Source organism: Atractosteus spatula, chromosome 7, assembly GCF_055471065.1.
Source record: "Atractosteus spatula isolate fAtrSpa1 chromosome 7, fAtrSpa1.hap1, whole genome shotgun sequence".
NCBI classification, from domain to species: Eukaryota; Metazoa; Chordata; class Actinopteri; order Semionotiformes; family Lepisosteidae; genus Atractosteus; species Atractosteus spatula.
Genome location: NC_142712.1, coordinates 45,000,081 through 45,022,244, shown reverse-complemented (window position 1 = coordinate 45,022,244; position 22,164 = coordinate 45,000,081). Strand labels below are relative to the sequence as shown.

Here is a 22,164-nt window from a genome sequence, read left to right as displayed (position 1 = left end):
ACCGCATTTTGATATGCTTTTGCAAGATGTGGCATCTTGATACTCATCAGCTTGCAGATGTTGATATCAATGTTAGCACAAAGCATGCAGTGAAAATGTACCTTCCGTATAGGACTATGGTGAAGTTGCCTTTGTAGGGGCAGTCTGCACTGCCAATGTGAAGCTCCCCTTCATTTGCAATGAGAATATGTTTGGTTCGCAGAAGGATTGGCTGCTTGGTGTCAGCCACCACAAGCTTTCCTGTAAAGCAAACAAACTCAGCCAATTAATATGCAAACACAAGTGATCAAACGGAGGAGCTCCAATTCTGATCAGCATTACAACAATACAGCTGCCGTTCAGTCGTGTCGTGCAGTACCTCCATCAGAGATCCGTATGGAGTGGACAGTGGCAGAGGAGCTGAGAAGAAGCCGCCTGCCATTTCCAATGGAGACATGGTGGGCTTCATTATGACCAGGATTCCACAGCTGAAGTTCTGTATCCTCATGTGGACAAGCTGCAATGCAATTTACTATAATTAACCACAGCATTTTATGAAAATCAATGGTATGCAGCACTATTAGCAATTTAGATAAGGAACAAATAGACAGCTATAAAGCTACAAGTTGCAAAAAGCCTAATAAATGGACATTGTTGACAAAGGTCTAATGTTCAGAGCCTTAGTGGAGTTATAATTGTTCTTTTGGGTGGACAATCTGCTAATGACATGCAGTGAATTAAAGTGGCCACTGTACTCCATGACAGCCCTGCAGCCAGTCAGCATAATAACTATAATAACTGGGTGGATTCAGCACATGTGCCAGCACTTGAAAAACACACCCACGCACACAGACATTTACAGTAGAAAGTGTATATCGGACAGCCTTCCAGGCCCAACAGGACTTAATATTCTTATAATAAACAGGTCAGAATACTAGATGGTTTTGCAGAAGAGGTATACAGGTAATTTAACTCTTTAAGTCATTCTGGATGTTTTATCTTTCGCACTTGGGACTTGAAGTTCACCACATCCCCAAGAGCCGCACTGTTCTGATTCCACAATAAAAAAGGAAATGATGGACTTGGAAAAATATGCAAGCTACAGGCAAACCGAGGAGCTTGTTAACTTTTTCCTTAGCATCTGATGAAGGCTGGATGAAGTTCACAACATAAGTCATAAACCCTGACTGACGGGTAACCCCTGAATGCTGTTTCTTATAAATAAATAAATAAATAAATAAATAAATAAATAAATAAATAAATAGCTAGCTCTTGCTGAACAACATTTTTCAGAGGGATAAGAAAGGAAGGCTCAGACCGACATCATTAGCAGCATTTCCACCAAGCCTTTTAGAATACACATGCAGATACTTTGTCGCCAAGTGACACAGAACACTCAAATTGATTTGCTCTGATATTGCAGATACAGTAGCCATTCAAGTCGAATTCCAGTTTACATTTCAGTTTACATGCTAACATGTCATACATATTTAAAGTCTATTACAGACTTACACAAGCTGTAATATGAGATAGTTTGCATAGTTTGCACGATTAAAACTGATCCTGAAACCTTCGGGAATCAGCTTAATAGCACTTGAAAAACACTGATGCACACAGACACTTACATAATTTATATCTGAAAATATATTCAAAAAAGGAAGTCAGCATAACCATAGCATAAACCAGCTGGGAGACTCTGAGACAAATGGCAGGTAGGATGAGTCTCTTCAGCAACAATGGCCTTTTCGGTGTACAGCATGGCAAAACATGGTAAATCACAGCCTAAGATGCTGTCTTAATGTGTTGAGACAACATTTCAACCCACACTATGATGGAAAAAGGCAAGCACACGGTCAGTAATTGCTCAGTAGGGATCAAAATAGCCTGACTCATACCGACCAAAGAGATGCCTGTGCTAAAAAGAAACAAAACCAAAAGACTTTCACATTTTTAAACTCCTTAAACCCTCCTCATTTTCCAAAATGTATTTCCAAGACCAGTAAATATTGAGGTTTCCCCCAACGTAAAAGCAAATGAGAATACTGTATTTAAAACATCAGAGAAATGCACACTGCCTAGCACCAACACATATCATAAGAATATCAGCCATTGAATGCTTGAGTTTCAATCCAGTGTGCATGTTCATGGTTTTGAAAGTTGGATAATAGCAATGTTTGGAATTATGTGGAACATAAGCCTGATGTTTTATGTTATTTCTGTTTGCAATTACTAAAAAGATGTCTTCAGCAGAAAAGAAACAAACAAAATATAGATTGAGAAATACTGTATATAACTTTCATCTCTTAGTTCATCGGTGTCCAAGATCTGATTTTATTTACCAATGAAAACAATAAGAATAAGAAAAAAATATGCAAGACTATATTACTGGAGCTCGCAGTCTGCCCAGTAACTCACACATTCAGATTGTCTCTTCCCCCCTTTTCATTTCCTACGTGGCAACACAGTGACTTCTACTGTTGTTGTTGCCTCTGCCTGAACGCTTTTTTGCAGAGCAGCTACTATGGTAGTTCTTTTCCAGATTGCAGGTATTTGCTTCATATATTCCTCTTACAGCTTACTACAAAGGAGAAAACTAAATTAAAATGACTCTTAACCTAGACTGAGCTCAAACCCACGTTTGAACCCACACTTCCTATCTCGAGTGCACTTGTGCTAACCATAGTTCTACTGTGTCTCATCCTAAAGATTAAAGGAATCAGAAGAAAAACAACCATTTCTTCTCCTTCACAGTCTTTAAGGTAACAGAGAGAATTACATTAAAATAAAAACATATTCTAATGTATTCTATATTGGCCTGTATACAGGAAGAAAATTGTAAGTAAATTAAAAAACAAATACAAATAAAAGTTTGCAATAAAACAATTAAAAGCCGGTTAACTTTCTGAAAATCACAAAAACTGCATATTGTCATGTACTTACCAGCGTTATAACTGGGGATAAGTACTGCAAGAAGTATTGCGATGCACAGCCTCATTTTCACGCCACCGAGTGTGATCTTGCACAGAAATGGAATTCAAGCTCTTGCATGTGTTTCAAGGCACCTGAAAGGGAAACAGTTTTGCTAAATGCAGATTGTGTTGTCTCTGGGAATTGTGTTAGATCATTAGGAAACAGTCAACATCCAGGTGTGCAACTCGACAGATTCTAATCGATGGACCAAAATAATCATCTGTTCATGGATCTTTTTGTGCTCATAATTATTTTACTCAGATTTTACACACACTCAACCATTCCAGTCATACAATTAAAAGGCAACGCTAAATATGTTTTTCTCATGTGAAGTTATGATTTAAACATTTACATTTTTAGGGAGAAATCTTCAAAGAGCTGAAGCAAAAGCATATTCTCTATATTTTTATATGATCAAAGAATATCTCGAGGAGAAAAAAAGGACATTTTAATAACACAAATACGCATTTTTTATTTATGGTTACATAAACCGTTATGTAACTGCTGAAGAAACTTGTTAATGTGTCAATGACATGGAGTAAAAACTGAATTGAAAAAGAAATTAGTAATAGGTTTATTCCTTGCTGAACAGAGAAGAAAGAAAACACAACGTTTTGGCCGTGGAGCCTTCTTCGGGTGTGAGAAAGACTGATACTCTCACACCCGAAGAAGGCTCCACGGCCGAAACGTTGTGTTTTCTTTCTTCTCTTTTCAGCATGGAATAAACCTATTTATTGTTCCTTTGCACCCTATGCATGCTGACGCAGATACCCACCTGAGCTACAAAAAGAAATTAAGTTAGTTTAACTAGACAAATATTGGTGTCTTTTAGGTTACAGACTCTAGAAAACCATCTACTTAATATTACAAATGTATAAACTGCAGCACAGCTGAATACTTAAAATCTGCTCTTGAGCTCTAATACTTAGTTACACATTTATCCACCCAAAACAATTAAGGGAACCATGTTCTCTACACATGATATTTGGCACTACAGTTTGAATCCTATGGAATGAAAAGCAGGAGATTCTGGGTTGTGATATTATGAGAGACTATGATAGGGGGCAGCAGTGAGCAGGAGTGATCAAGGCTCTTGACTGGAGGATAATGGGATCAGATCTCAGGTAGGACGGTGCTGCAGGATCTGTGAGTAAAGCACTTAATCCAGACTTGTTCCTGTAAATACTCAGCTGTAAAATGGGTATTGTATTACAGTTCACTGCAAAGAAGAATTTGTTTTCAAATAACTTATCTGGTTAAAAGAAAGACTAAATAAAAAATGCTGACATGGCCCGTTGTATCAATTAATCAAAACTCAAGTGGCTTCCACAGATGTGATGGAGTGATGCGCTGCCCAAAATTAAATCCAGCCCAGCATCCATAGAGTTAAATCATTGACCACAATACACTAATAAAGACTACACTTGTCAACCCCTCCACAGTCTCAAGACTAATACCAGCCGAATGAGCCCCAGGCTTATTCTAATATAACACTGATACACAAAACGCTTCATTAGCTTGTGCTTTAAACAAAACCAGGCATGAACAGAATACTCCTTAGAGTGACATTCGATTTTCCAATATTAAAACAAGATCAGACATACTTACTACTGTACTTGCTACTTTAAAAATAGAATTGGTTTATACACTCAGGTGCAAGTAATCAGAAAATTACTTTTCACAAATAAAACTGAAAGAAGCAGACACTAAAAAAATGAAACACAGTACATCACATACGTTTAGAAAGAATATATTTATTTATTTTTTGATACATACAGTTGTAATGATATAAGTGATGAAAAGAAAAGATGGAATGCCATTATCCACCCAGGGGTGCCCCGGTGAGGCCTTGCTGCAGTAATCCTTTCAGGAGCTTTTCATCTTTCCGGTACTCTCTGCCCTGGCCAGGGCACTTGTACTCCTTCAGCCTGAGAGGAACATAGTGCTGAATGGAGGCAGCTTCTTTTCCATTTGATCGATTTACTATTTTAATCCAAGATGGTTTAGAGTGGCCTCTATAGCCCAACAAAGCAAAGCTTCCTGTAAAAGAAAAAGAAAAAGAAAAAAAAAGATTTGAGTAGAGTTCTACAGCAGCAGTTAATACTCAGTGACTGGCTGAGTAGTTAACCAGCTGCACTCCTCTTCCTCTGGACTAGGCCTGCGAATGGGTATCCTAGCTCTTAAGTCTGGCTGAACCATTTTGGAATACACTACACAGAGGAAATTAACGCTGACGTTTTTCGTTAACACCAAATGATTGGGGCTAATTCAAATTCTGTTGGCTCACGGAAGGCAAAACCTCTTTGTATTTTAAATCAAGGTTTTCTAATTCTTCACTTCCTATTCCTCCAGCATTTAATTAAGACGACAACTCAAGTGCACGTAAAACACTTGCTTGACCTGTTTCATTATTGCCGGATTTATTTTTCCTTCGGCTCAATGAGAAATTAATAGCCCAATTCTTTTTTTCTAAACTGTATTCCTGAAACCAATCTGAACACAGGCCTATTGGCACACAATTCTGCACAGTATTGTCTTTTAGCCAAAACTAAAAGAGCATGTGAGAGGTAATGCCAAAGTCTGCAGTGAAGATAGACAACTGTAAATGTCACTATTTAATATTTTAAATTATAATATCTAAATGAAAGAGGTTTTGCCTCTTTTAGTTCTGTGAAATCTGAATGACATGCGCCTTGATTCAGGCTGGATGCCACGTACAATACAATTTGAAAGGGTCTAATGTACAGCTGGTTGAATCAATATTAAAAACCCATTAACACCACTACTTGGTAGCACACAGAACAGTGTTCCAGCCTAGGCGACACCACCACATTCAAACAAGGAAAGTGAGCATGAAAGTGCTCTTACAACAGAAACAATGGATTTCCAAAACTCTACTTTAAAGCTACTGTAGTTCCCCCTTAGTTCATTCATTCAGGCATTCATTCAGGAAGACCAAAGGCTCAACAGAAGGAGTTGGACTGAAGAGGGGTAATAAATCATTAATGAACAATGCTTGCACACTTGCATTTTCAAGCTCTTTTTCTCGTGGCCTTTTATTACAAAAAAGGCAGACGTTTAAACACAGTAGCTGTTTCTCACAATATGCAGAGGAGTCTTTGCTTTTTCTGCAAGCCGGTTTGTAAAAAAAACAAAGCATTTATTCACTTGCTCAGACTGAGTTGTGCCACTCCTATTTCAGAGAGTGCCAGTGCTTGCTCAGATCGCAGTCAGGACATTCAGCCATGGACCTGCCTGAAAAAGATAGACCTTTCCTTTAACCATTACATCACCTTTCCTGAAGAGGCCGATAGGCTTTGAAGAGCCTAGCTTGATAAAGGCAGGAATCCCAGGGTCTCTGGGCAGATCCTTGATATCTCTGGAGCACACCAGAACTATTGACCTAACACACAGGAAGACAAGCACAAAGTTACAAAAGACAATCTATATCAAACTCTCTAATATACTGTCCCTCTGCATTCTGCACCAGGTCAATTCAAAACACTGAATCAAGAGAATCAGTGGTACAGCAATAGATGCAAATTCATTGGGGAAAAGTAAAATATTATTTCAATGCAGATGTAGTTCTGTGAAATACATTAAGAATTATCAGAAGTCTTAAATCAAGAGCAAATACTGTGAATGAAAGTCAAAATTTGAGTTTGGAAAAAAAGCATTATATTTTTGGAAGGACAGAGATTTTTGAGCATGAAAAATTGAAAAGAAAGTTTCTATCTCAAGTTTTTTTGCTGCACTCTTAACAGTCCCAGTTGCACAAAAAGCAAGCTTTATGATCTCTGTGGGCCTGTTAGGCTTTAAGTGCTGCTGCTGCAACTTAATGCACCATTAAAACAGATGGCCATGGATAACAATAAAATAGAGAATCTCATTATTGCAATACGCTGCGTGTTGTCTGACCTGTCTTTGACAGCAGAGATGATGTAAGAGTTAATAGCACTGGAAGCTTGAGATACAGTCAGAATTTCAAAGTGGCGTCTGCTTTTAATTTCTCCAGTGCATGCATCCACCACCACAAAAAGCAATCCTTGCTTTCTAAATAGGAAGACTTCATCATTCACCTAAAAGATAAAAAAGTGACTTGTTTACAGCTATAACATGGAATTTTGAATTAAGTAACTTACTTCAGAGACTTGAATAAATGTTTTTTTAATCTATTCCATGTCACACACTGAATTTAACCCAGAAACAATAGTTGTTAACAGTGATGCTGTTTTGATTTTTTAATTTAATCCTTTATTTAGCCAGATAATTCAACAGAGAACATATTTTCATTTACAATGGAGACCTGGTCAAGATTCAATTCTTTACGTCAGTTCAGGAAATTAATAGAAATAATTGTTGACGTGGCATCCTCAGACATCCACACAAACCACATGCTCATGTCCCATAAAAACCATGTAATGAAATATAATTGACTGCTATGGCACTGTAAAATAACTAGGTCAAATTATTCATGTGAAATGCATTCTACCACATTAATGCACAGAATTCACCGGTCTTCCCTTGCTGCGCACCTCTCCTCTGTACTATAAAGAAGAAGATGATTATTTTAGTGGCTGAGAGTTCAGAAATGTTTTAGGATGTTTTAAACTAGTTTTAGAACACATTTTGAAATTTGACATAAATGACTTGACAAGCTCTATATTGAAACACTGTTATCTTTTTGTTTCCACACTGAGCATTCTAATCCTTCTTTACATGTTTTCTACAAAGTCCACATTTGCTCTGATAATGTCAATTAACTCATCTAATGTACAGAGGGATTTTTGAAGTATTACCAAGAACTTTTACACAGACAGTTCCAAATCTAGATCCTGTCCAAGTGTGGAGGCTTTTCTGGGTTAAAGCAGGGGATCTGAGGTGTAGACAGTGCACATGTCAGATTTGCTAGTCTAGCCTGTATTGGAAAAACTCTTCTGTAAGCAGCGATGGTGTAACAAGAACTCTAAGCCAGGCAGATCATGTTACTTTCAGCTCTGTGTGTAGATTATTTTCCAGCTTCCAAGGAGCGTAAGGTTCTACCCTCATTAAGCCCCCTTCAAGTAATGATATATTAAAAATTAATTAGAACAAGCAGCTTATTATCTCCTGGTCTCATGGTCAGATACTTCATATAGCAGCAGATCATTAAACAGCTCTTTGCTTATATAAAAGGCATCCATAATGAACCTTGATCACTTACCTTAATGAAAGCAGACTTTAGCCCATTTACTATATTGGCTCTGCTGAGTGAGAGAACCTGCACTCTCACATATTCTCTGAATGGCTCACTGGAGATGGCAACCTATGATCACACAGTTAAAACCAGGGAAATCAATGAAACAGAAGTGGAAACATAAAGAAGATCCACTTGTCATCACAGAATACATTAGTTAGAAGAACAGACTATGAGTCCTTTCAGAATTCTGTGACTTTTTTTTTAAAAAGTAAAACTTTTTAAACCCCACTTTTTTAACAATTCAGCTGAGATTTTCAATTATTCTGTGGCAAACTGTACAACTCTTTTTTTATTATTTCTACTAAAGTGCATGCTCTTAATACATTTACAACATAAGTGGCTGAGATGTAGAGTTTTGCTCCATTTTAAAAAATGTATAAGCTAAAAATCTTTTTTAAAGATAAATAAAATGTCCCCAAAGTAGAAAAAGGGTTATGTTTCTTTAAAAATATCATTTTTAAATTAATTTCCCAAACAGGCATGTACTTATTGAAGAACCCATTATAAGTGCTATAACAATATCAGTCACAAAGGTTTCTAAACCTGGTTAATGATTACAAATATCTGAACCGAACACAAAAAACAGAGGCAGAAGACTCTACTTTTCTTTCAAGTGTAAGATCTAAGTATGTACTGTATGTATTGTATCACATTAAAATGAAATACAACATTACCGAATGCTACCAGGCTCAATGTAACTATGATTGGTCTAAGATCTAAAAAAGAATAAAGTCAGTTTAATCATTTCTTGCCAGAAAAAACACTCTATTTCTGTTCACATAAAACATCAAAAAATAAACAAACAAATAAAAATATCCATCAATGTAATATACACAACACAGTGTTTGGAACACTAATAATCCTGAAAGTCTGTTTTGTATTGTATACTTAAATGACTTTAATATTTGGTTAGATGCAAGGATGTCACATGACTTATCAAATATACGAATTGGCAACATTTAAAATTAAAATGTTATTCGTCAATTAATTTTACAAAATTGCTGTTTAGGAATGTAAACTTGCATTAGAGCAGTTTAAACAAAAGAGATACAGTATTTCCAATATTTTAGTAGTTACTACAAGATTCTACAACCAAATATGATTTCTATACTGAATTCTGCAGAATTGCTAAATTTTTTAAGGTCTAAAATATAATGGCAGCAGAGCAGTGTAGTTTATTAAGTACTGTTCATTGCAGTGAACCCACCTTCCTTCCTAAACCTGATTGAAAACTCCCAAAGATTAACGAACTGCTGCTGCCTGCTTCCCCATAGCTCCCTGCCTCTGGCAGGAGGGCATGAAGGAGGATAGGATAAAGGAGACTGAGACAGATCAACCCCATTGCCAAACAGATAATACATACCTCTGAGACTTACATCAGCAAATGGCAAAATCTGCTGTGTGCAATTTGAAAAACACTATCCTTTTTAACACTGTTAAAAGCTCAAGATAAATTCAGCAATGTAACCTGTGCCAAGCTTGGAACATGCTTTGTAGGATTCCATCTGAGCTGGGGAGAAGATGGGGAGACGACATCGCTAAACCTTTCAGCAACAAACAGACCCGCTGGGCTGACAGCCTGGCAGGGTGCCATTGCAAGACCAGCCTCCATACCTGCTGGGCGCCGCACAGGCTGCAGGGTGTCCCCACTCGCTGAGAAACCCAGAGGCGTTTGGCAGGGATCCCGCGGCTCTTCACCGGGAAGGGATTGGGCGGGCAGGCCTGGGGAGTTGTGGAAACGGAGCGTGCCAGAATCTTGACTCTCTCGCAGCCCAGCTTGGAGCAGTAGCTGTGGCCCTTGCGTGGGTGACTGGCTTGCAAGTGCAGGAAGAGGTACCTGGCCATCAGGAGAAGGCGGTGAATCATATTAATTAGGCTGAACTAACCCTGCAAATCTGGGAAATTCGTGTTCAGTACCTCCTTTGCTTGTGCCCCCTCATGACTGAACTGCTCTGTTCTTTATTCCCTGTGGTGGCTATATGTCTTTTTAATTGAAAGCTGGAAAGAAAAAAATGTTCTCTATGAGTCATTAGGTTGCTCTCTCTGCTCTTCACTTATTGAGGAGCAACAGGATAGTGATGCACACGGTCACTGTCAGCCACTGTAATTAAACACTTTCCTCACACATTAATGAAGGATTAAAATAACTGACCCTGTCCCAATATACCAAAGAGCAGACTACCCTATGTCCTTGGTGTGGGAAAGGGCAGAAATGGTGTAAGGTTTCTCATTTAAAATCCACATACCATTGCATCAAACAAAACCACTATGTTGCACAAGGACACTGAACAAAAAGTGACCGTCCCGGTACTGAAATAATTCTTATAGTTGTAAGACTGGAATGCTGATGATGAAACAAAAATGCAGGAGATGGTGAAATAGAAATTTAGCTTGGCAAATCTCTCAAGAATATTCCAACACATAGCAGCACAGCATGTTGAGGTCTATTACTGTAATCTGTGTCTGCTCAATCAGAACTAAAGGGCAGCATAGACTGATAGAATACCACTTTAATGGAACATCTTCAAATACGTGAATTTCTTCATTTAGTGCAATAATATAGTGCATGTACATGCTTGTCCTTATATCCAAGGTGCAAGTCTATGTACTTCAGGAACCACAATGTACAGTAAGGAATAACATTTATGACACCAAATTCATGCATCCAATCCAGGATCCCGAGATTAAAACCATGAAATTCTGGAACATCAGTGAATGAGAAACAATTGACTGCAGTATACCTTTGCTTGGGATCTCCTGAATTTTGCACTGATATGGTCTATAAATATCTGAGATACAATTTGATTGATCTGTTTCTGTTATTTAAGCAGATTGATTCTGGTGGCGATGAGTACTTTTTTTCTACAGTTTACTATGTTAACCAATGAGACAGGCTTGCTGATGTTTGATGATATCTCAGATCCACTCACCCTGACTGGCTGTCAAAGTAGAAAAGCCTCTTGCTGGGATTCTCCAGAACTGCTTCTACGGAGGAGGCAGGAGTGTAGTGCTCCACACTGTGCACTTTCCCAGTCTGGCGCTGGTTTATGTCCGATACAATCCTAAACGTTGTGCCTTGAGGATAACAGAGGGCCACTTGAATCCAGTTTCCTCTGCAAAGCAAAACACTAAGTCAAGAGAGCCCAAATTGCTCAGCATTGATGACAACTGATGCAGCAGATGGGAAGGTTTATCTAGTTTTTAAGCCTCTATGCAAGTAAACCTGTTTCAAAAACAATTGAGTATGTACAGTACCTTGTAAATATTTCCAGTGTAATTTTCAATCTATACCATCAATGGCAAGTCTTACAGAAATTAAAGGTTTGCCAGCTGCTACATCTGTTTTTTTTTCAGTTGTTTAAATAAACATAAATCAATTTCTAAACACAGTTTCCAGAAGACCATTTTTCAGTAGATTAAAATCCTATCAACATGTATGAGTTCTGTCACGTAGATTGTCTGACAGTGCACAAGCAGTGTGATACGGTAGAACAGATAATTGTGGAGGTTTAATGTAATTTGACTGACATCCAAAAAGCCTTACTCAACAAGTGATGAAAGAGGTGCTTACTCCCCAGGGTAAGCTTAACTTGTGCTGTAACCCGTCTATATGTTCTGACACAATGGCGAGAAAATTATCCACAGGAAAGTGATTAAGCATTGATATGCAGACAAATCAGGTTTACAATCGAGCTGGTTGAATTTGAATGCTTAACCTCCAGCAATGCTACATATTTGTCACATAGGTGACAGGAGACTTTCTGAACCCTCAAAAGTGAACAGGCAGCCATGGACCCCACCCCCAAGGAACAGCTTTTTTGTCTACTACATTGAAATAAAATGATCAAGGAATTAAAGTTTTTTTTAATCTATTAATATGTAAACAGTAGGATGTCTTTCCTTTCCATTATTAAAAAAGTGGCTGCCAATCAATACTAATAGGACTGGGCTAATTTCTAAGAAATAACCTGGACTTCTTCACAGAATACAAACTAGTGTTAATTCTACATTCTGAGTACTGATACTGAACTGTAAAGCCAGGGAGAGCTCTACAACTTGAATAAACAATGGTAAAATGTAATATTGTTTACAAGTTTTTAATAAGGTGTAAAGACAATGAAGTAACTGATGTGTGGTTGAATACATCTTTCATTAGTCTGTCTGAAGCAGGTATAGACTTGTCCTGTTACAGTATACTGTATATGCATAGGTCTTTGACATGGACACAATTTTCCAATGGACCATAACTGATGAGTAATACTTTAAGAAATTTTCCAGAATACTACAAAAATGGAATACATTTGAGTGATGCACTTTCTAGCCCTTCGAAACTGCCGCGTTTCATGTAAGAATTAAATGGTTGGTTAGTTTTCTATCCTTGAGCCATGTCTTAGACAAGGCAAAACTGGATGCTTCTATTAATCTTCTTAATTTTCCATGTGGGTGATAAGTCTATGTACTACCCTTCAAAAAGCTGAGATTGAGGACCAAACACATCTCTGAAAATGTAATTTGTACATCAATTTCAACAGCTGCTTAGTGCAAACAACTAATTAGCATGGCTCTCTGTTGCAGGTGATACATTGGTTTTTGTGTGGACATTTCTTTCTTTAACATAAATAAAACTTTTTCATATTACAATGCAAAGACATGGTATTCTTGTGTAGACATTATATTTTGTACAGTATATACAGTAGAACAAGATTCCTCTAAAGAGAGATTTTTAGTATCCTATTTTGGGGGTTGAGTGTTTCAATTTAAATAAAAATGTTTAGCATACTCTTTACTGACAGACCACCATCTGAAACAGTTGCATTTTGCATTTATTAGGAATAAAGCAATGCCTAATCTAAAATAGTTGCAAAGTTATACCAAAAATGAAGACAGCCTTGTAGGTTGTTCTGAAGGCAGTACCAATGTGGACAGCCACATTGTGGATTACAGTAACACCAGCAGAACATGGAACATGGAACATTTTTAATAAACTCATTTCCATAAATTCTGCAATATTTCATGGCTCATTCCAACAACATGCTCCAAAGAGTGGGAAGAAAGGCTTCCATGATGATTGAAACCCTTGACAACAAATCTACACCTCCACTGAACACCTATAGATTTTCCTCAAGGTGCCACAGAAATTGTAAACTATTTTACACCACTCTGAAATGAAAAAAACACTTGTTATCAACATGTTACTCCAGAAACCCGTGACCTTAAAATTGCATGCTCTGCAAGCTGCCCAAAAACCCTGAGGAAATCATTTCAGCAAAACATTTCAATAACATAAAAAGAATCTGGATGTCCATCCACATAAAAAAATTCAGAAAACTTAATTTCAAATCTAGAATGACAACTTTACACCAATACCAAGATTTAAAACAAATCACAATCCTCCTATTAAAAAACAAATGTAGCTTCTGTCCTGTTAAGACTTATCCACAGATTACATCAAATTGTAATAGGGAAGAAGGATGAAAGAAATTAGTAATCAGAGTTAAACATCTCTCTTTTATTTCTCCAAGCTTCAGATTCCAAGGCTGCTCAAATACCTGGAGAACTGACTCTACCAACCTTGTAATAGTGAACTGCAATCCAACACAGAAGAAACAGATGTTAAAAGTTATGTAACAATAAAACAACATATGCCCAGGGCTTTCTTTGCATGATGCTTAGGAAAGCTGCAAATGTATACAGTATGTAGAATAATATATAAGCAAAAAAAAAGCCCATTTAGATGTAACAGGCAGGTCTTAGGCCTATTTAATAAACCCTCCCGCCATGATTATATAAAGCAATTTGGCCTACACACCAGTTTAATCATTTGAAACATTTACTCTCACTTTTCAGATCTTCATAAAATGTTTGCATTTCTGAAAGCAGAACTGCTCTCTACCCCTAACTCCAAGGAAAATGGGAGATGAGACTGTTCTTTTGAGAAGTCAAGAACACTTTTCTGCAAAGGAGACCTAAGGGAAAAGAAGTCCTGTCATTTCTTGCTCATTAAAAACATTTAAAAATTTTGGTTGCAGCCTGAATTCTTGTCTTTGGCTATTTCACAGACGCATACTGCAATAACAGGAGAAACTGTGAAAATATATTTACATAAACCAGTTTTCTTCAATCCTTATTCCCTTTCATAAAAAAGACAGAATGTTTACTTCTTTGTTTTTGTTAACATGAACAAAGATGAGACATAATTCCTCTAGTCTTATTAAATAGCCATAACTGAAACTGAGGAATACAAGTGGTCACATTATGGAAAGAAATTGTGAAAAGAAAAATAAACACTGTCTAACAGATACTGTAGCAGATGTGTGACACCCCACTCACAGACAGACAAATGAAAGGAGATATGGAGTACACTCACTGGCAAAAGAGTAGGCACTGCCTGTCAAACAAAATCTTGAGAAAAGACTCTCTCAGTGATGAGCAATATGTGTTAGCCTCCAGTGAAGTTGGCCTAAGGAACATGACAAACACTTCAATCCCCTCTTATGGCCACAACAATCTCCAGATTCCAAAACCCATTGAAAACTGGTAAAACATGCAGAACATGCAGTTCTCTCAAACACTAAAAGCCTCATTACAACCTCTGCTGAAGATGATCCCACAAGGAGAATGAAAATAAGATCAGGCAGCAGACGCTCCAAAAGTGTATACAAAACAAAGCATTCTTGCTGCTCCCTAAGGGCCACACATTCTCTTATATTATGAATGTGTTTTGGTAGTAAGAGTACACAGTATTATAGTCTTTCAGCTTGATTTAATAAACAAAGATAAAAATGCATATTTGCATACTCTAATACTGTTTAGAATCAAGTTCAACTCTACATCTCCAGTACCAATTGATTATTTCATTGATCTGTTAGTTTTTCATAGACTTATTAACAAACAATATTCAACTTGTTTTTTCAGTTAGTGTCAAAAATATCCCACTTCACGGTTACTGTTTCCAATACCTTCAGCACCCACAGCACACATGCGAATTTAACACAGCCTCTCCTCAACTTGCTTACTGTTACATCTGACTAAACGGCTCCTACAAGTCGATCAATTTATGATGGACCCACACAGGCGGAAATGACTCTGATGGACATTCCCATACTGAGTGCTTGCTTTGTCCTTCTACATGTCCAATTGGTTAGATTTCAAGTAGCACATCTGAATGAGGGAGGAAACTAAAAAATTGGTCCAGGGTTGATACCAATTCCAAAACCAATTTAAACTTTTAAGAGCTGGAATCGAATTTACACATAGAAAACTGAAATCCATTAGCCTGTGGTTAAGAATTAGGCTGGAACAGGATATAGAGACAGTGTTCCTCTAGGACCAGGGCTGGGAACCACTGCTATAGTTCATTACTCTATAATGACAATCGGTTTTTACATGTGAGTAAGTTTGGCAAAGTATTTACTGCAGAAACTCCTGGTTTATGATATTACTGAAACTTTGTTTGCAGACCTCAGCTTTCAGTACTGAGTGTGGTACCACAGCCAGGAGAGCGATTTGCTTTCAGTGTGGCTACAAAAACTTTGCATTCACAAAATGATAGATACCAGCAGGATGCCAGATGAAAACTGGAATTTGCTGTTCTTGTCTTTAGGAAAAACAATTTGTTCTGAAACATTTTTCAGCAATTACCCTGTCAAACTTTGACCAAATAACAACATACAGGGTTCATTTCAAAGATTCCCTCCTGCTCTCTCTCACCCACTCTCTCAGTGGCATAATGGGAAAAAAGTGTATACAGACAGAATTCTTTAGAAGTGGTTATCTGACCCCCTGGGCAAAGGTTTCAGTTCCCCACAATTCTAATTTCACTTTTCTCTATTGCTTCGGTGCCACAGAGAGTCATCTGGTATCTGACACTGCATCACAAAGGGTCCGACATTTACAATGTTTGTTTCCAATTCAATTCCCAATTATCTGGCGGAGATTGGATGTCAACAAAAAGTTTATGGAACTCTCATATCAGAAACACCAATCGTGCTGGGCAAACCACATGGAAAAGCCTTCACCACACAGAAAGAAATGTTTATTTTGCTGGCAACCCAGGGAATTAAATCAATTTCTGTCCCAGACTGGAAAGACCTACAGTATGTGAGTTAAGATGAAGTTATGAATTTGACTTTGTCTGTAATGTCTTTTGCAGTCTTTGTCAAAATTTAACTATCCATTTGTAAGCCAAAAAACATTCCGGTCTAAAACGTGCAGTCACAAGGTACTTTGTGAGGGCCAAGTAATGCATTCTTTTAAAATAGGAGTACAGTATCAGTACCATTTACCTCCGGTAATCAAAACAGCAGGAAGGATTTTTTGACAACATCCCAAACCTAACTGACTCATCACTAAGAAAGGGTTATTTTACAGGGACAAAATGTACACCGAGTCATTTTGAATATGGAGGTTTTTTTTTCTTGGATTATTTTTTATAGTGACAGCCCTATTTTTTTTTTGCTCTGTGCAGAACAAAAACTAGAAAGCCATGCTACAGTCACAGTGGTGTGAGATGGGTGAGCTACCTGTCAAAGTTGATTGGATAGAGAATAACCTCTTCAGGAGACACGCCCTTCCACTGCATGACGTAGGCCTGCTGCAGCATCACCACAGGCTGGTACTGCTGGTATGGTGCGCCACGGTTCACGCCCTGCAGTGCCAGTGGACGACTGGAGTATGTCTCCCTGGCAATGAGGAGAGTCAGATTCTCGGGGCGCCGGGCTTGGATATACAGCTGTAGACAGAGAAAAGATTTATTTTTCATATACAGTACGTGTGTGTGTTGTACTCCAGCTTCCTGCCTCCTTGTTTTTCTCAGTGGTGGCAACAGCTAAGGGGACCTGAGAGGGAGTATCAGATCATTAATATAAAAAAATAATTACAAACGAATTCCCCCAGAAGGCTGCCTCTCCCAACAAGCCAAATCTCCATTTCTGCCTCCCCTTTCAGGAGCCATCAGTCTCAGTGGGCACAGCATTAGCATGACACTGTGTGGGAAAAAAGGTGAAAAAAAGATAAAACTCTGAAACCGAAACTGGCAGCTTTTAGGTTAGTACAGGTTCATTCATGAAAGCTCCACAGCTAGGAGGTTTGACAAAATCTTAAATCTGGACAGGACAAATACTTCATATCTGTGGGACACGGGTAGATTACAGTTTCAGGTTCTCAAAACTGAACTAGAAGAACATATCCTAACAAAAGGGGGAAAAGAAGACATTGTCCTGATAAAAAAGAGGTTGTTCCTTTGATCATGATGATTTGCAGGTCTGTGAATATGTAAAATGATCCCAGGATCTCAACCATTGTCTGAAGGAACTCAGGGTATCAGCTTAAGAAGCATGGCTGAATTAAGTGCTCCAGACTCCTACAGAAGTACAGTTATCGATAAGAAAAGGTAATTTGTCCTGCAACTCATAAATCTCATCGTTAAACAATACCCCTGATTCAAATAACCAAGAAATTATGTGATCAGTTATAAAAACTATTTCTTATTTAGAGTTTTTATGCTTTAATATCCACGTTATGAAGCAACTATGCATTGATAAACCCAAGATATATTTGTTAAGACTTGAACATTTCTCTGTGGACATTTAAAAACATAACCATCCCCTTTTGATGCAGTAACACTAGAGTCTCCTATCCAGAAATGCTAGACTGCAGAAGTAGCTAATAAAATTCCTGCCACATCAGCATCTTGTACAAGTCTTTCTACACGTCTGTCAAATGTAGTCATGCAACAACACATTTGGAATGCTAAAAATGGCATGGAAGGAAAGACATGTACCATTTGCACGCATAGCCTGTTGAGACAAAAGCCCTGCTGATTCCTAGAGCACATGTCAAAATGAAGTTGTTTAAAATGCATGTGATGGTTGTAAAAAGGTGCTACAAAGGTAGCCAAAAAATAACTGGGCAAAAAGCTTATTTTGGTAAACTAATATCCTCTCAAAACAAAATAATTTTAAATGGAAAATTATTATCTCAGGGTTTCCCTTTGCTATATTTTTAAAGGCTATAAAAATAGTAAAAGTCATGCTCTCTATTTAGATTTCTAAGACTTGTATTGCTGCCAGAATACCAAAAAGCCTCTGCTTGATGAAATGAGCCTTTACCATTGAAAAGGAACTGCTGTGACTGGATCTCGCTCAGGAAAGTGTAGCCAAATCAGACACATCTAAAATGGAACATTTAACTTTTTTAGAGAAATTGTAATTTGGGCCTTTTGTTTTATTTTAATCATAATGGCACTTTACAATCTGCAGTGCTGTGTTTAAAACAACATGTATTTATGCTGCTCTCTAGCATACTGTACATGTCCAACACACCCACATAAGCAGAATAACTTTGTGTTGGGCTGACCTTAATCTTCTCAAAAAAGAAATTCTCAGAAAGCAAAGGCCATCCGCTGAAGACTGGCCACTGTTACCCCATTATTGTTCCTACATCGTTTTATTCCTTCAAAAGCACTCGGAGTCCCAAGTGTTCTTTCTTTCTACTAAGTACACATCTGTGCCGAAAGTATCTATGTACCAGCTTCATTACGTCCTATGAAAACTCCCTAGTACAGACAGCAGACAATCCTCCTTAAATACCCAGATATTATATATGAATCATACTGAGAAATGGCATATATTTAGTTCTGACAGTTGTGTAGAAAAGTTTTTATGACCCCGCCAAATAGTAAGCATGCAACAGCAATGTAAAATTCCATTTTTTGATTAAGTACAAATAAGATAAGCACTGCACAAACACCAGATAAGTACTGGAACATTCCAATTTTTTTTAAAAAGGGCATTGTTTTCATTTTTACAGTCCACCTTGTTTTCAAAGCTTGTTGCCACTTGTCCTGAGACCTCAGCAATTGCAATGTTCAAGAATCCCTGTGTTTAAACAATTAAAGATCATTTTTAATGCTAAATATATCTTCTGATTAAACAGACTTAAATTCAAACTTGGAATTTGGCAACCGAAAACAGTTCAGCAAATCCATTTGACATGATGGTTGTCATAACAAGGCTGCAAGCTAATGGATCATTCCACCCACACTGCAGCAAGGGCTTCAGAACCATATTTTGATGAGGTGTTTAAATTTAGGAATTTCAAAACAAGAAGAATGTGGCCGTCTGGATAAGTATGCTGTGTCTATAAATTAAGACAAATCATATTTACATAGGACATTTTATACAGAACAAAATAGAGAGGAGAGCTAACAGGTTACAGTTCACATAATTCTGGATTCTTCATATAAACCCACCACAGCTGGCTCTATTAGAAAGCCAAACTTGAACACAGAGAATGAACAGCAGAATACAGAAAATACATTTTGCTTCCTCTACTTTTGTCCCATACCTAATTAATGGATACATTATGTAATTTACTTTGATAAAGTACCACTTTAAAATGTATAATAAACAGGACATACAAGTTTATAGGCTGATTCCTGCTTATAATTAACCTGATCTGTGATATTGATAGTATATACTGTATGTAGTACAGCACCCAGTAGAAATGGTGCAAACACAAACAAAGCAGTAGCTTGGCTGGGCTGTTTAATAGCAACACCTGGTAGCTTGGCTTTGTGAATCAAGAAGCACCAGATGCTCATATGGAAGGGAACAAGTAATAGGTTTATTGCATGCTGAAAAGAGAAGAGAGAAAACACAACGTTTCGGCTGTGAAGTCTTCTTCAAGTGTGAAGAAGGCTAAAGAAGAAGACTTCACAGCCGAAACATTGTGTTTTCTCTCTTCTCTTTTCAGCATGGAATAAACCTATTACTTGTTCCTTTGCAGACTAAGCATGCTGACGCAGCTACCCACCTGAACTGCTCATATGGAAGGCTGATACTACAGTTGTGGAAAAACATGGAAACTCCACTGTTCAGCATATCATTTGAATATGTTAAATAACTTATAAATACACATGATTTTACATGTATTTGTCACGGACGTCCAAAGGGACAAACCGTGGGGAGCAGGAGAGCGGAAAAAGACCCATATGCATAGCGGCGAGATGGGAAAAAAGGCCCGGGCTCCAGTGCAAAGAGTTCAGGACTGCCGTATAGAAACCTATGCCCTCAGGTAGCGGACGTGGGGCGACCTGGTGCTAGGCAGGTCTCAGGTCATCCGAACGTCAATGCTGAGCGAGGGCAGAGTGCAAGACCTGGAAATATATAGCCCAAGAGAAAGAGAGGGACCAGAAGGACAGCAGGCTGCAGAGGGCGTGACAGTATTGATCTATCTTCAATGGACAAGTGCCATTCTCAGCAGCTGTCTTTCTCAGAAGCAGAATGCTGTGTGCCTGTCTGGTCAAGATCATCGCATACTCACAGAGTAGACACCCAGCTGAATGCCACCCTGTACATTATCACTGGAAATGATACTTCCACTCCCTGGGCTACCTGTCCTAGCAAGCATCATTCCTACACACATCCAATGACTCACAATAACCCACAAAATGCTCAAAAAGGTTCAAAATGCTCCTCACCTGCAACTGCACAAGGACATACTGAACCCTCCCGGGCTCAAGAATGGTAATCACTGCACAAACACACACCTCATCAAATGCCCTCCCATCAACCTCCTGGCTTTCACATTCCAAGAAAAGAGTGGTCCAAAGTGTTTTAGGAATGGTCATGGTCCATGTGTTACCAACCTCTATAGAAGGGGAGTCAGTGCAAGCCTTCTTTTGTTTCGCTTTGAACAAACTATGCAGAATATCTGAGAGTACTGCCAAATCTACAGACTCAGTGAAGGACTACACACGCTTAAGACACCTGGACAAGAAGCTATTATTTGGCTCGATAACAGGCTGCACCTTTTGGGGTGATGTAATTAGTGGAGTACCACAAGGTCCTGTGTTACGATCACCGCTGTTCCTAATTTAGGACAATGATCTAGATTATGGTATGGGCTGTAAATCAGCCAGATTCATACATCATACCAAAAGGAGAATTTGCAAACATTAAAGCCTGGGCAAACATCTGACACATATTGTAACATTTAATATATGCAAATGCAGTGTATTAGAAGCAGGTACTGTACAGAAAAAAAAAACCCTTTACATATAAGTGAAGCACTAGGATCAAAGAATCTACTTATGAAAAAGATTTACAGTAGGTCTTTAAATTGTACTTATATGGTCACATTATTTACATCTTAGACACTTTAGAGAGGTAACAAAAAGGCAAATAATGTTAATCTGGAACCTGAAATTATTCAGACCCTTCCTATGCCATCACATAGATAGATAGATACTTTATTGATCCCGTGAGGGAAATTGCAAATTTGCCAAAATGGCAAACATTCCATTTTGAATTGTCAAATTAAAAAAAATATGCATCTATATTTTTTAAAACTTAATATATCATTCAAAACCTGAATGGTGAAACTGAAGACTATGGACAAGCTATATTATAGTAAATACCAAAACTAATGCATCCCTGAACTCAATATTTGGTGAAGGAAGAACCTTTTGTAGCAATTACAACCACAAGTGGTTTAGGGGCAATTGTTTTTATCCAGTCTTCTTGGCAGATTGGCTCAAGCACTCTCCTGTTGCTTGGAGCTCATTTATGGACAGTAGGTTTCAAGTCATTCCACATATTCTCAATAGGACTTTGACTTTGCCAGTCCACTCAAGGAATCTCCTTTCTTATTCTTAAGTCACTCCAGTGTAGCTTGTGCATCAGTCCTTGCTGACGAGAAGCAGCCCTAGAACTTGACGCTGTCATCATCATGCTTGACAGTAATGATGGTGCTGACTGGGTGATGCACAGTGTCGTTTGCCCAAGACATACATGTACAGTAACATCCTGTATTGAGACCAAAATACCCATTTTTGCCTTATCTGACATTGGAAAACATTGCCACATAAAAATTCCCTTAAACGATTTGTTGCAAACTCAATGCAGGAATTGATTTTTTGGCGTTTTTTTCTATAATGGTTTCCTTCTTTCCACATGGCTATACAGTCCAGGTTT

The 22,164-nt window shown here is 38.0% G+C and overlaps 2 protein-coding genes across 2 annotated transcripts in view; both read right to left on the bottom strand.

Moving 5' to 3' along the window:
- The window catches only part of cemip (cell migration inducing hyaluronidase 1), a 76,431-nt gene that overhangs the window by 36,386 nt on the left and 17,881 nt on the right, over window positions 1–22,164 (bottom strand). Inside the window, exons 2-4 of the mRNA XM_088920562.1 lie at window positions 2,920–3,041; window positions 359–496; window positions 102–240 (exon numbers count right to left, since the gene is read on the bottom strand). Of these exons, the coding sequence (XP_088776688.1) occupies window positions 102–240; window positions 359–496; window positions 2,920–2,974 (332 nt within the window). The 5' untranslated portion in view covers window positions 2,975–3,041. The remainder of the gene's footprint in view (window positions 1–101; window positions 241–358; window positions 497–2,919; window positions 3,042–22,164) is intronic.
- The window catches only part of LOC148831120 (cell surface hyaluronidase CEMIP2-like), a 48,046-nt gene continuing 30,565 nt past the window's right edge, over window positions 4,684–22,164 (bottom strand). Inside the window, exons 19-26 of the mRNA XM_088920006.1 lie at window positions 16,711–16,919; window positions 11,119–11,301; window positions 10,106–10,186; window positions 9,803–10,025; window positions 8,153–8,254; window positions 6,868–7,028; window positions 6,243–6,352; window positions 4,684–4,989 (exon numbers count right to left, since the gene is read on the bottom strand). Of these exons, the coding sequence (XP_088776132.1) occupies window positions 4,769–4,989; window positions 6,243–6,352; window positions 6,868–7,028; window positions 8,153–8,254; window positions 9,803–10,025; window positions 10,106–10,186; window positions 11,119–11,301; window positions 16,711–16,919 (1,290 nt within the window). The 3' untranslated portion in view covers window positions 4,684–4,768. The remainder of the gene's footprint in view (window positions 4,990–6,242; window positions 6,353–6,867; window positions 7,029–8,152; window positions 8,255–9,802; window positions 10,026–10,105; window positions 10,187–11,118; window positions 11,302–16,710; window positions 16,920–22,164) is intronic.